This window comes from Euwallacea similis, chromosome 7 (assembly GCF_039881205.1).
Source record: "Euwallacea similis isolate ESF13 chromosome 7, ESF131.1, whole genome shotgun sequence".
In the NCBI taxonomy this organism is placed as follows: domain Eukaryota; kingdom Metazoa; phylum Arthropoda; class Insecta; order Coleoptera; family Curculionidae; genus Euwallacea; species Euwallacea similis.
In genome coordinates this window covers 4,794,086-4,809,078 of record NC_089615.1, presented here as the reverse complement: position 1 = coordinate 4,809,078, position 14,993 = coordinate 4,794,086, and the positions used below count along the sequence as shown (strand labels likewise).

The 14,993-nt window shown below is 34.8% G+C and overlaps 2 protein-coding genes across 6 annotated transcripts in view; both read right to left on the bottom strand.

The window, feature by feature from the left end:
* The window catches only part of LOC136410077 (uncharacterized), a 108,357-nt gene extending 102,988 nt beyond the window's left edge, over positions 1-5,369 (bottom strand). For 2 of the 5 annotated variants that reach the window (XM_066392019.1, XM_066392016.1), the window contains exons 1-9: positions 3,717-3,821; positions 3,428-3,598; positions 3,192-3,366; positions 1,814-1,957; positions 1,589-1,753; positions 1,330-1,526; positions 488-658; positions 251-397; positions 16-154 (exon numbers count right to left, since the gene is read on the bottom strand). In XM_066392019.1, coding sequence (XP_066248116.1) covers positions 16-154; positions 251-397; positions 488-658; positions 1,330-1,526; positions 1,589-1,753; positions 1,814-1,957; positions 3,192-3,366; positions 3,428-3,589 — 1,300 coding nt within the window. In that variant the 5' untranslated portion in view covers positions 3,590-3,598; positions 3,717-3,821. Of the gene's footprint in view, positions 1-15; positions 155-250; positions 398-487; positions 659-1,329; positions 1,527-1,588; positions 1,754-1,813; positions 1,958-3,191; positions 3,367-3,427; positions 3,599-3,710; positions 3,822-5,184 lie in introns of those variants that run through there. The other 3 variants (XM_066392018.1, XM_066392017.1, XM_066392020.1) reach the window with 3 other exon arrangements.
* A 3,591-nt stretch (positions 5,370-8,960) lies between these two features.
* Positions 8,961-11,519, bottom strand: LOC136410091 (uncharacterized). The gene is made up of 5 exons (XM_066392059.1): positions 11,201-11,519; positions 9,977-10,058; positions 9,497-9,571; positions 9,297-9,411; positions 8,961-9,239 (listed from the first exon to the last, which is right to left on the bottom strand). The coding sequence occupies exons 1-5, from the start codon at positions 11,400-11,402 to the stop codon at positions 9,084-9,086; spliced, it is 630 nt and encodes a 209-aa protein (XP_066248156.1). The 5' UTR covers positions 11,403-11,519; the 3' UTR covers positions 8,961-9,083.
* Positions 11,520-14,993: the final 3,474 nt, after the last annotated feature.

The following is a 14,993-nucleotide window of genomic DNA, read 5'->3' as shown; positions in this document are numbered from 1 at the left end:
AGTAGAAGTTCTTACCAGAAAAGGCATTTATGGTGTTCATAATCATAGGCAAATAATCCATAAAGCTGGATCCTTCTTTGGCGCTATTCACTTGACCCAGGAAGCTGTTTGCAACGTTCACTATGCTGTTCAAGTCAAAGGAGGATTCTTTGGCCTAATATTATAGAAAATGCATGAACGGGAAATAAAACTTTTCAAGGCAATTTGTTAGTTTCACCAATTCATCAAATCGTTCATCAAATTTATATACCCTTTTAATATGAGGTGCAATTAACTCCTTATAAGCTTGAAGAATCCTCAGAATTCTTGGCAAAAGCTTCTTAAAGTTAGTTTCCTTTTCTTTATCGCGGACTTCTCTATATACATGCATTACGTCTTCTATGGGGTCAAGATACTTCTAAAATTCAGGTTAATGTAACATCCATACATGCAAACGTAGACGAGGACTTGATTAACAACACACACATGGACGATGGTTTCTACGAACTTTGCTTTCAGGACCGCCCAATGATTTTGCCATTTTAAGAATCAGCTCAAAGTTCTCACTAATAAAGTTAGTATCTAGACCTGCTAGCCCGTTTTGGCCCGATAAGACAGAATTAACTACAGAGGCCAGCCCACTAGTTCTCTTTTTTCCATTAGAGGAAGATGTGCTTGTCTAAGGTTATTGTTACATTACAATCTTGGCTTAAACAGGGTGTTCCAAAAATATATTGACAAACTTTAAAAGGTGGTGGGAGACATCAATACAAACTTTTATTCTTAAATAAACATATGCCCGCAAATAAGTCGTTTGAATAGAAAAAAGACAATATAATTTTCGTCATTATAATCATTTTTTTGTTTGTGTTAAACGTTGTTTTATTGATAAATAAACGATGGCTTATAGTAATTGTTCAAAATGTTGATCATTTACTTCAACACAAAGATTGCGCCGTCGATTCATTGACTCGCGGACCCTATGGAATATTTCGGGAAAAGCTTCTAGATGTGTATAACCGGCCATTATTTTTGCTAAGAGATCTTCCTTATTATGAATATACATTTCATAGACCAGATATTTGAGATAACTCCAAAAGAAAAAATCCAGGGTGTTAAGATCAGGAGAACGTGCGGGCCAGGTACAGGATCTCCTCTTCCAATCCTTCGGCGCATATTGGCAAGTTGTTTAAATGAGAAATTTACGTTTTTTTTTTGTTTTGCAGGTATATGTTATTAAAGTAAAAAAAGTTTGTATTGATGTCTTCCATCACCCTATAAAGTTGGCTGGTATATTTTTGAGACATCCTGTATACCTACATATGATGCACTAAATTCCTCGACACAAACCTTTCTTGGCTTAGATTTATTCCCCTTCTTCGCCTTTGGTTTCCCAGATTTAACAGCCTTCTTGGGCTCATTTTGAGAATTGGCAAACATATTTACCAAATTCCCTATCAGCTCCGGGTTTAAACCTCCTTTACCGCTTTCCTGTCCTCTTCCTAGTAAAGAGCCTAGCCCTTGAATTAATGCACTAGCATCAGTTCCTTTTGTGAAACCCATATACATTAAAAACCTCAAATCTCTGATTGGGAAACATATTTCGCACCTCCTTGATTTCCATTATTCGCTGCAGCTCCCAGAATTGAGCCGATCCCTTGAAGAAGGGCTCCAGCAGGATTATCTTCTTTGGGTTTATTATCTTCTTGCGAAGCCGTATTCATTAGGGCTCCCAGTCCTTGTAGAAGAGCCGCTGCATTGTTGCCACCGCCATCTGATGTAATTATAGGATTGTATTGTTCAGGTTCGAGCTAAGTTTGATTTTATAGCTTACTTTCCCTAGCACCCCCCAGTATTGCACCTAATCCTTGTAGAAGAGCTGCAGGGTTAGCTTGATTACCATCCCCACCTGCGTCTCCTTGCATGGTTCCTACTATAGAACCGAGACTTGATAGGAGTTCCATGGGATTTATTTCATCTGGAAATCAGAATTGATTTATTTAATAATTAGGCTTTCATTTAGTTTCCTCTAAAATAAGATGTTCATGCTAAATTACGGTTTATAATAGGACACGTCCTATTATAAATTCAGTAATGTTGAGTGTAATCAGGGTTGGAACTTCTCTATTATTCGCTATAAGTAAGTTGGGAAGTGCAGTAAATTTATTTTCAAAGTTACGACTTTTCATGCAAGATATGGAGTGGGAGAAGGTTTTGGCTACTTAAATTAATTCGACTTCGAGACGCCACTATTTCTGCAATCTGGTCAAGTTGAAAATTCTCTGTTTCTGTACGAATCAGACTTAAAATTTTTCTGCTATACGACTATACACGAGGAATTTTCAGCCCAAAATTCATTGGTGCAGATGGTCTATTTGTGAGTTACAATTTTTCGAAATATTCATTTTTTGCAAAACGCTATGAGAGTGCTTTGCATATAATGCGGCTTCATTATGCTGCTACTTGGGCACCATTTAGGATGTAAATTTTAGTGCTAAAACCCAATAGTTGAGGCATTTTTCAATCCGAAACGATTGGTGTAGAAGGTCTGTTTCGGAAGTTATAGTTCTTCAACATTATTTGCATATGTATAGTGTTGACTCAAGATTTGTTCATATAGAAAAGAGAACGTGATATTTAAATCAAGAATGGCTCGTCTAATGAGAAAAGCGTAAGGGACTTTTTTCATGTAGAATTGTTTGAATTGTTGATTAATCAGAAAAAATATCGCCGCGAAAATATGTCACTTTTTCCGTAAATAACACTGAAAAACCTGTCTGCAGGGACGCCACTGGTTCAGCAACAGACTTTTTTTTTAGAATATGAAGTTTTATGTCTTATTAACACACACCAAAATTGAAAGTATCACCTAAAGGACGTTTGGTACTAAATATAAAAATAACGATTTGAAGAGAAAAATTTCAACACCCTGTAGTTAAAAATTTGTGTCGTTGCGGAAACATGTTCATATGAACTTTTCTTGATAAAATGCCTTGTGAAATCACACCCTGAAATCTCAGTAGGGGGGACACTTTGTATACTTTACATTTCTCATAAAGGATTTTTACACCTTGAAAATGCAGGCATACCACAGGCAGACCGTCTGAGTTTACCAAGAGAAACAAGCTAAATCTGATTGTGAATTTGACAATAATTTGAAAATGAAATGAAGTATTATAGCACGGGGCCTAACACATTCTGATACCTCATACCTTTGGTTTTGGTTTGTTCCCTTCCGACTTCACCATTTCCAGCATGTTCCTCACTGTTGGCAAAAAGACCACCAAGACTCTCCAGAAGTTGTCCAGAATTGGCATTTGAGGCCAGATTTTGCAGGACTCCATCCACGATTTGTTTAGCTCCTCCGGATTGTATGAAACTATTCACCTGAAAGTTGAAAGGAAAATTGTCAAAGTTCGAGATATTTTAATGAACCGAGAATTCTTACCACCCCGCCTATATTCTCCAAGTTTTTCTCTTTTAGAATTTCTCTCGCAATTCCTGCCAGAGGGTTCTCGTTCTCGGAGTTCACTTTATTGTCTGTGACATCTTGTAGGCTGGAAGATGTGATACTAAGAATGACTAGTAGAAAGGTATGTGTATTTGCCATTGAGATAAACTGAAAAATAGAAAAAAGTATCAAAATCACCCTCAACCTATATTTACATGCATGTTGTTTCTTTTGAGTAATCACCACTTCTATAGCAGTTATTAAAGTTTTTATAAATTACACGTACCTGAACCTTATTCGATGTTTCACTTTATTACTATGCGATAGTGGTATAGGTTTGTCACGATTCAACCATACAATTGCAAATAAAGTTATTTTGTTAAAAATTAAAACGGTTTCCTCCAAATAATTACTTAGCTATCTACTATTGAATGGAATAGAGATAACGGGAACATTTGATAGGTACTTGAACTGGCTTGATTAGAGTCTGAGTTAACAATACGAATTTTGCAATAATAAAGCACACATAGTTTTTCCTATTACTGCACTACTCCATAGTTTTTTGTTCAAACCCACCAAAATAATGAATAGAACTTTAATGGTTTTCATATACTCAATTGGCGACTTACTAAACACAAACCTCCAAACATATACATATATAATTATTTTTAATAATCTTACTAAACGGGTTTTTGATAACAGTAAACAAGGTAATAATTCGACAATGTTTGTCATGTTGTGCCAAGCAATTAGACGAATGCTATTTGCACTCATCGCTGAAGATGACCCACATGGAATAAGCACTGTTACGTTATTTACTCATTTTTTTGTTGGAATGGAAATGGATGTGATTGAAGATAACACATGAAACAACGTTTTTTAAGACGGTTTTCGTACTTGGACTTAGAGCTGAAGAAGTCCAACAACAAACAACTAAATCGGCATTTTGGATGCTGAAGGATTGGAGATCATGTGGTGATCTTAGACATGTTAACATATGGAACTTCGGTTAAATTGTGGAGTAAAATTAAACGCCTCTTTAAAATTAAAATAAGCCTCATTGGTACCAGAAATTCCCGAACACTGAACGTTTGCAAATTTATTTTGATTATTTCCAAGTGCCATTAAAAATTTCCAAAATAATCTGGACTTCCTGAGATACACAATCCAATTAATTGCCGCCACCATCACCAACTTTTTTTTATATCAAGAAATATGTTTTTGCCATTTTTCATTTAGAGCCTGACGTACAGCTATGTGGAATTTGGACCACCCTGTACATATAGTTATTATTCAGTGGGAACTCCCTCCACCCTTTTCTCCTTTTTTGAGTTTTCATGTACTCAATGGGGGAACTGAAGTGGTTATTCAGCGTAATACATTAAAAAAATGAAGCTGAAAATGACCTAAAAAATCTTATTCTTTGAATAAAAAATGTCAAAAAGCTTAAGTTGTGGTGACCCCTATTTAACTCGTGTCGGATTTTTATTGCTATCTGTACATCACCAAACATAATTTGTTGTTTATTGTGGTGCTGATTTGTTCTATTCCAACCAAAACACCTTAAAAAAACGTTCTTTTATGTGCCATATCTATTTACATCGACACATATATACAAAGTATCTAAACTAGCTTACACACATTTTTTAAAGATTTACCAAATGGATTTTTTTACCGTTGTTTCCCACTGAATAGAACCTGTGTAGAACTGTTAAAATTGAGTCCAAGTTTCAGCTCTTCAGTAAAATTCTTACCTATTAATAACACGTATCTCTAAACGCACAAAAACAAAATTCTCACTATAAATAACTAAATTTAACAAAACTTAAAATCTACCAAAACTCTGGTGACTACGTAAAGGAGTGCCTGAATGTGATTTCGGATCGACTGTATGACCACACTAGCACCAGATCGTAAACGAAACTGTAACGGTACCCGCAAGGTACCGGTGGTACTGAGCCAAACCGTAATTTTACCATGTGAAGATTGGGGAGTCTACTTGCTGAAGAATTTTTAAGGTGAAGGACAATGTCTTTTATATGGGTCATGAAGGAAGTGCTTTTGTAATGATGTTAGGCGGTGCATGGAGTTATCTTTTGTTGTTCATCGAGATCTACTGACCTGCAGAGTTATAATAGTGCCTCCTTAAATTGAAACTAGATGATATTTAGGATTTTTTTTTTAAGAATATTTTAATTATTGGGTGTTTTAAAGCTTTCCAATAGATTGATAAAAGTGTAGTAATATTGAGAAAATAGTGAGTTAGAAGCTCAATGATTTTGAAAAATTCATTATATCTTGTAATTTTGAATACCTAACTGTGACTCAAAACGCCGAGCTAAAGTGAATTTACTTCTAAAATTCATATATGGACAACTAGATGTAAATTTGTATCTTGTAAAGAAATTTGAATATCAGTAAAACGAAAATAAATTGGAATTCCAGATAATTATCAATAACTTAAAAAAACTCATTTTCTTGGGTTCAAAGGATTACAGTTTGATGCCAACGATAGATTGGTGTTTCAGAAATAAAGAGTAAGAGACTTGAAAGGAGTAATCTGAATCGAAGAAAATGGTAAACATTTTAGGAGAAAAAGACCAGAATAATATCCGATTTTGATAAAAAACCTAAGTCTTCCTTAATTACCAAATCCTGAATCCTTTTGGGAAATTTGAGACCAAATTGAAAAACAAATTTAATTTTTGTCGGCTTTCTGCAAGGAAATAATAATTTTAAAGTGATTTTTTGTGGATAAAATGTTGTTAAAAATATGATGCGACGTAAAGCAGAAGAGCTACGATCAAAAAGAGACATTTTGCCTTGTGAAAAAAAGGTTGTTCATTCCTATGGATGTAATTTATGTACCACCTTTATTGCATATCTGAGTTTTTTTTATGAGGGATTTTAAAATGATTTTTTAGGCCATTTTCTATTTAATCAACGCTTAAGACCTTGGAAGAAGGTGTTACCTTCCCTTACTTGAAATTTTTAAATATTTTTTAGCGCAATTCCTACAAATTTGAAATAACAGTTGTTGGCAGCAATAACAAATAAGTTACCTTATATGTACTCGCTCTTCACTGCACTTTATGTAGTCACTATTTTATTTTTTTTAAATATTTTTAACTAACTTCAGAGAAATTATTTACCTTAATTACATCATAAATTGTGGATCGATTGGTGTCTAATTCAATTAATGTAAGTTGGATTTAGAATTGGAACGTTTCCACCGATTTTTACGACAAAATCCACTTCGTCTAGCTTCCTCCTACTATCATACGAAAATAGTAAATTGTTATAATAGCAATTCAATGAAATGAATTGATGGTTCAAGTGCATTAATTATACTTAAATGTTGCTGATTCAATGTTATTGCTTTTAAGTTAGTAATTGGCGAGGTCACTTGATCAACATGACAAATTGTAGATCAACTGGTATTTAAATCGATTTACATAATAAACTAATCAACAAATTAAAAGTTACAGGTAATTTTTATGATCAAATACAATTTATACAGATTCCTTCTCGGGCTATCATAAGAGGGTAGTTGGATTGCGCAGAGGAAGTTCTAAAGGTTCACAAAAAGACTGTAATTTTGTTAAACTTTTTTGAACCCTTAAGTTTAGTATTCACTTTGAGCAACAGTTTTGTTCCCCTTTTCGCATTGAGTGCTTAACAAGGTGTTCCAACATATACCAACAAACTTTAAGGGGTTTCCAAACTCAATACAAACTTTTTTCTTAAATAAACATATGCCCGCAAATGAGCCATTTGAACAGAAAAAAGGCAATATGGTTTTGGTCATTATAATCACATTTTGTTCGTGTTAGACGTTGATTTATTGATAAATAAACGATGGCTTACAGTAATGATACAAAATGTTCACCATTTGCTTTAATACAAAGATTACATCGCCGGTTCATTGACTCGCGGACCCTATGGAATATTTCGGGAATAGTTTTTAGATGTGTGCAATCGGCCATTATTCTTGTTAAGAGATCTTTCTCACTGCAAATAGGCGTTTCTTAGGCTAGAAATTTGAGATAACCCCAAAGGAAAAAATCCAGAGTGTTAAGATCAGGAGAACGCGCAAGCCAGGCTACAGGACCCCTCTTCCAATCTATCGGTGCATGTCGGTGAGTTCTTTAAATGAGAAATTGACGTCTATTTTCGATACAAATTTTGATTGAAAAATCAACAAAATGAATGTTATTATGCCACCTGAATAATCATAATGCCTAAATAATACCTACTACGGTCTGAAAATTCGTAACTTTGGAAAGTCAAATTGCGATAAAGAAATGTTTGGGTTCCCGAATGACAAAGGTAATTGAAATAAAAAATGTTCAACGATAGACAGTGGTGCGCAACTAAATCAAGAATTTATTTAGTTATTTGATATAACTTAAAGTATTTTCGTTGCTCTACGGTCCTAACGGCGCTTTTGCAGACACATGCTTATTAAAGCAAAAAGTTTGTATTGAAGTCCCTCACCACCGCTTGTAGTTATTTTTGGGACATCCTGTGTAGAGGATTTCTAACAAGTTCAAGAAACCAAACAGATTATTATGAAAAGGGCGCCAAGTCACAGGCTATACATGTCTGCAAATGTTCGGTATGTAAACTGGCAGTTAGCTAATAGTCAGATATCTATGTAGAATTTATTTTCCTACGTATGACTTGAGGGAAACTATATGCGTATGTTAATCAGAGTGACGCAGATATAGCTCGTGGGCACTCAATAATGCTAAAAGCATATTTTTAGTTAAAAGTTCATATTTCAAACTTTAAACTTTTGAAAAGGTGCTATAGCGAAGTCATCTTGTTTTCTTTCTGTTTTCAATTCAACAGTTGAGGAGGAGTCACTGCGAAAATAATTAATTTTACGTTTTTCTTAGGTATATTTTTAAGCAGTTAAAATTTATAAAATATTAAAATATACCGCTGAAAATCGCAATTTTGCTTTAGTTTAACCGACTCTTTGAATTTTAAACGCCGCGTGCCGTGTCGTCAAAAAGATAAAAACAAATCAAAACTTGCATAACGCATTGAATGATTGATGTTCCGGCCCCAAAATGTGGAAATTCGTACAATTACCTGGATACTTTTTGTCTTTGATGATGTCTTCTGGGAATTATCAGTCGAAATAGCTTCAGCAAAATTACACAGGAGTTTTATGGACCTTGTGGAAGCAATCCTCCCTGAGCAATATGTTTCTCTTTTCTTAAAAAAAAAATCCGTTTTAGGGAAATAATTCTTTAGATTTGACTGTAAAAATCGCTTGAAACGTTTCAATTGTTGCTTAACTTATTTGAAAAATTGCAAAGGATCATGCATGCATCAGCTATGAGTTGAATTAAAGAGTCCTTATTGTAGAAATTCTGTACTTCCATTTGGAATTAAAACTCCAATGAATCACTTATTTTTTACTGTTTATTTTATTATATTTAACCGTAACATATTTTATAATGACGGCTATTTATTCTCTGCACGAACCCAAAAATTTATAATTAAATATAGAGCTTAGTGGTTATAGTCTTTTATGGCTCAAAATCATATAAAAAGAATAACATTTACGGAAAACAACTTTACTCCATTACTCAGAACGTTCAGTACACATTTGGTTTGTTCATGGAAGATTCAATTAGAATTAAACTCCTGCGGCTATTTGCTGCGGTTCTAAGGAAACATAATGCCCGTCCATTGCTGGAACAGGAATATCCAGTTGCGAAATGTGGGTTTTATTTGGAGGGAAGTTCACCTCTGTAGTCATTCTTTCGGACCAGTAATAAGGTTGATGTACATGCTGAAAAGAGGCATAATTTGGGTATAAAAAGTATTTATAGTTTTTATGGTCTCTTACTTTAAACCAAATTTTCTCGTTGTAGAACCTCTTGGTGGATCCGATGTTTAGAATCAGAGACTCCGTGTACCAAACCGGAACCACTTTTGGCTTTAAATAGCACGTCGACACGTGCCTAAAATAATTGTTAAGCGATGTTTACAAACTTTCCTAAAAAATAATCAAAAAAGTACTTTCTTGCACTTTAACTAACTATTGACCTTTTGGGATAGTTTCCTGTGTAGTCGGTTCTGGACCGCAGCACGATTTTGTTGACCTCTTCTCTGTGGTTTTTGCTGAAATAACAATAAATAATTTTATGGTCAGTTTTACGTAATGCCCTAACTGCACCCACACTAGTATATTTTTACTGAACGTCGTTAGATAAACCCCCCTAGTTTGAGGGGAAATATCGACTACTGCAGGAAGATATTTTCTTTGCGATTTAATTTCCATTATTTCTCTGCTCTCGGCTTCAAAATCAAACTGCCTGTAAAGCAGGACAGAATTGTAAAAATAATGATTTTTGTTCCCTTTTTTGTGATTGATGAAAACTCTTGAGATAGAGATTGCTATACAGAACACATTGAACGAATTGAAAATGTGTCGAGAGATGGAGTGATGGAGAACAGTTTGACCTTAGGTAGGGCAGCTTAAAGTCCAGTGTTGGTCAGTTTAGTTGACAAGGAAAAACAATTTACCTGGTGTTTTGTAGTCTTCCATTTGTTGTTGTGTCGGGGCTCATAGCAGACAGCTCATAATTTTTTATTTTAAGAACATCTTCTGAAAAAAAATTTGAAGCAATCTTGAAGTTACATTTAAGACCTGTGGAAGATAAAAACTGACAAAATGAAAAGATCGAGGATGAGAGTCAATCATATCAATGCACCAAGTTTCGTACAATTTTACACTCAATTTTGTAAATTTTCGATTTCCAGCCGAACTTTTTCATTCAATTTAACAGCTGTATGAAAGACCATATAATGGTAAAATATTACTTCTCCACCATAGTGTTAAATAGCTGTTAATAACAACGCTGAAATTCTTGATTTGAGATAGACTGCCGCTGATGAGCATTATTCACGAGTATTTTTAGATTGATCTCTCTCGTAGCATTAATCAAACTTCTTTTTTCGTTAAAATAATTTGCTGCATTGCACTGACGTGGACATTAGGGCTCTACGGCCGTTACGATACCAACGAGATGTTCCATAGAAATAGTTAAGTGGATTATTGATTGACTTCTTCCATTCCATGGAAAATATCTTCTTGATATCACTACGTAAAATTCGAGATAAGCACAATGTTAAATAGTTGATAAGAACAATACTAAAATTTAATGGTGTTGAGTGTTAATGTGAATGGTTTGACATAGGTTGTTGCTAATAAGTGTTATTCACGATTATTTTTAGACTCATATCTTTTATGGAATTAATATTAAATTACACTCCTTCTCTTCTTAAAATAATATCTTGCATCACACTGAAGCGGACATTAGGGCCTTAGGGCAGTTATGATAAATTTACCAACGAGGTGTTCCATAGAATGATGAAGCAGGTCATTGACTATTCCATGGGAAATACCTTCTCGATATAGCTATTTAAGTAAACTTCCAGATAAGTTCCAGGACGTTGATACTGCTCCACTGCACATTTATGTCTCCATTAAACTGTCTTTAAAACATAACAAATTGTACCTTCTCCGCTCGCTCTACCATTAAAAGCGCTCTTTACCAAAATGGGTATGTCAGAAATTCAATTTCACATAAAAAGTTCAACAAATTTTGTTTAAAGACAATTATTCACTATTCACGAAATCAACAACAATTACCAGAGATTTCAAGTATCCAACCAATCCCAGGCATTTGTTGATTAAAATCTTAGCGGACTCAATTCCCTAACAACGTTTAAAAATAAATTACTCACCAATCTCAGACTGACTCATCTTGCTCTCTTTTCTCTTCCCCATAATCTGCCACGAAAAGTTCCTATAAAACGACCCATCGATACTTCCCACGTTTTTTTCATTCTCCAATTCACAGTTGGTTCTCTCGGTCTGGATAAGATTGAAACTGAGCGCTTTCATATAGTTAGTTTTGTTGGGAATTTTTTCCTTGGACCGCATCATCACGGTACCACCAAATTGACCAGAGCTAAAGGAACAACTACCTAATTCGAATTTTAACCGTGGAATTCCATATGAATGTGGTCAGAGGTTGAATGGGTACCACTTAGTCGTCGCAGGCAGTGGTTCTAGGATGGCAATGTTGCGTCATTTGTTTGGCTTTATTGTATAGCTTTAACAGTGCAAATGGGGGCACGCTGCGCCAGTGGTATTAAAAAAGCATTTTTAATTATAATATTATAATAAATGAGTAATGTCTGTGTTGGGCGACATTATCTGTCTTTGGGTTATTAGGAGATCATCAAGTGTAAAAAACAAGCAGGAAATTCTTTAGGTTTCACGTTGCCAATGGCTGTATACCATTGGTGGAAAATGAAAGTGGTACCCGGTGTGCATTATTTAAAGTAACTGACGAAATATCTCGAGTGTAATTTTTATTACAATTATGATTATGGCACCTAAATAAAACTGCAATTCCTCGGCTTTAGGCCAGCGAAAATAACTTAATCTGCCTACTTTTACAAAAAAATTGTGAAAATCTTTATATTTTTCAATTTATGTAGTTTTAAATATAAGAATTTGGGTAAATTTAGAGCTTCGGGCAAAATCAGAAGGCAGAGGTTTTTTTTTTTCATTCAGCCTTAGTCCTTGCAGCGATAAACAGCCTTTAAGAAATATTAAAAAGTGTCTGATGTTTTCCAGAGACAACGACAACATAAAATGCTACATTTTGTTCTTGTTGAGAGTGTGAGCGCGATCAGTTAATGTGCAGGGCATTTTAAATTCGCACCCCCACCGGTGGAATCTCGGAAACTAGAGGAGATACGAAGGAGTATAAATGAGGGCAAAATTGCGTAATTTTGCGTTTGACCAAATGCCGTTTTCAAAATTTGAATTTTCCAAATACTTCCGAAAATAGCTGAAAAAAAACTAAAAATTGGAGATTTAGTTTTTATTTTTTTCCCCTTTATTTCCCCTATCCGCTATCGTCCCTTCTAAACGTCGAGATGCCCATTAAGTCTCAGATCCTTAAGCCACACGACTACACTACGTTTGAGCCCTGTTACACTTAACAGAAAGACATTTTATTTTTTGATCATTTATTCAGTGCTGTGAGTGGAATTTTGTTTAGTTCAAGATATTGTTATTAACTCACATTTTTTTAAGTACGGACCTGGAATTTTTGTTCTACAAGTGGAAAACAAGTTTTCCGAAGTTTCGAGTTTAAAAATCCATCGTCATTTATTCTACCCAACAAGGCTTTAATCAGTCAGTAGTCAATGAGGCATTTAGTTAGTCAATAAGGTAATTATTTTCGAACTTTTTATGCTCCAAAATAATGGCCTTATAGAGACCGAAACATCGGCAGAATTGGGAAACCATACACGCCTTTATAGGCCCTATGATTAAAGCTTTTGATATTATTTTTTATTACCTTTTTCAATGCTCTTTCAAGCAGTGAATATCAACGAATTGATTCTAGACCATTTCTTGTGTGCAACCAACGGTAGATCCATTTTTTAACTTTGGGAGACTCGAATACCGACTTGTTATGACGATTTATTGATGAGGAATGGTTAATTCTAATTTCGACCAAGAATTTGCACCTAAATGATCACTATGCCCTAACGGTCAAAACTCTAATTGCAGATTTTGAGAATATAAACTGGAAACCACCTTCAAGGATATATGTTGAAAAGACCGCAACGATCTTATGAGGCGTTTTTGAACATCGACAAGACCGCTGCGTTCCTTTATGTTTTTAAGTTACTGCTCGCGGATTTTGGAACACTCAGTATAATACACTTTTTGAACAAATTCGCAGATTTCACGAGACGTTCTTTCTAATATGCAGATCCAATAAAAGGGAACGCATTCAATGCTATCTCCAGAACGTCATGGTATTCGGAAAACACTCTGTGAGAGACACAAGTGTTCCAGTATCACATTTTTTAAATGACTTTTCTATGATATATACAGCTGGTTAACACAAAAACCTCTACTTCTCTTTCTATAATGGTCGAAGTATTTTTAGAGGATTCTAATAAGTATTTGTGCATCAGCTTTCCTGACGTGGTATCGACTGCAAAGAATTCGAACCATGTTGAACGTACTATGTTCTCGAAAGGAAAAGCAAATAAAGAAAGTTTAAGCACTCTGATATCCTCGAATGTAGGAGGCAAACAGTGCATTATGTGTCTGCATCTTGCTTGATTTTTATATTGCTGCAAAAACCCACTCAATGTTCTCTTTGGCCGAACGGGAATTTGTAATTCGAGAATAAAAGTCGATTCGAAGTTTTCATTGAGAAGAGACTTTTTTTTTAATAGAGTTGATTGAACTTTCTAGTGCAAAAAACAGCTAAAACGGATTAAAAGCAGGTCTGAAAAAGGACAAGGGATTAGGTGTCACTGCTATGTTCACAACAGAACTTTTGTATAATGTTTTAATAGGAAATATTTCACATGGGGGCGAATTCCTACATCCATTTTTTCCGAAAGGTTCACTCCCGAGAGTTTTAAATTATTTTCATTTTATGCGTTTTAAAATAAGCATGGCATGCAGGAAAACTGGTTCTTGAAGCGACCCTCCTCTGCAAAGTGGGAGCTCAGGAGTAGATTGTCATCACCATTCAGACTTCATTGCTCTTTTAAATTCCATCTTGTGCGAAGCTTTCCTATTCAAACCCATATTCTAGCAGACTTTGAATTATCTTATTAAGTTCCCAACTACGGTATGAACTATTCTATGCGCTTCTCGAAATCGGAGATTCTCGTATTCTACGTAAACGTTGCCTTGTGAAAATGGACTCATTGGGCGAAAATTCATATTCTCGGAGTTTTGCTTCAGGATTTATGGGCAACATTCATTCATCCGGTTTAAGGGACTTTTTTCTATTTGTTTCCTGAGAGACGAACGAACAAGAGCGACAAACATTTTCATTATAAAAGTCGTGTCTAAAAATTTAAAAGTGGTGCTCTTACTGCTTATTATTGTTCAACTCGAAATTCTTTTTTTTTTTTGAGGCGCTTTATAAATAATGAACGTGCACTAATTGGCTCAAAAGACACTTAAACGACCTTCTTAGTATGGGACGAAGAAAATTTCAATTTTGCATTAATTTGTATAAAATGTCCACATAAAAAAGACGGGATTATAATATTTATAAGGATTTGATGCTCCTTTAACCTTTAATGAAGTCATTAACCTTAAGAGGGATTGAAACAAAACGTGTAAAAATGCCTTGGGAAATTTTCAAACTCCGAACCCTTTTCCGTTGTTCTATAGAAATTGAAGAGTAAATCTGTCCTCATGGCCTATGCTGAATATTAATTGTTATTTCCTAACATATGTGGCACTCGACAATTTTCATTAAGCACTGACCCCAAATAGGCCCTAAATAATATGTGTGAGAGAGCATTGTGTTATAACCAATAGTTGCACAATGTGTGGCTATCATGAAATTGGGTCATAAACATTCAACTTGCAGGAAGTGAAAGAAAACATCAATATTCTTTATTTCAGATATGTAATCAGATCTAATAAACCGCATTTCAATGCATTCGAGAATGTGTGTTTCTTCGGGCTTGAGAT

What these genes read in the sequence shown, in the direction of transcription:
- LOC136410091 (XM_066392059.1), bottom strand. Translation starts at nt 11,402, where the DNA reads ATGATGCGGTCCAAGGAAAAAATTCCCAACAAAACTAACTATATGAAA. An exon ending in GGAAGACTACAAAACACCAG is followed by an intron (nt 9,572 to 9,976) that starts GTAAATTGTTTT and finishes TTGTTATTTCAG; the next exon opens with CAAAAACCACAGAGAAGAGG. An exon ending in ACAGGAAACTATCCCAAAAG is followed by an intron (nt 9,412 to 9,496) that starts GTCAATAGTTAG and finishes CAATTATTTTAG; the next exon opens with GCACGTGTCGACGTGCTATT.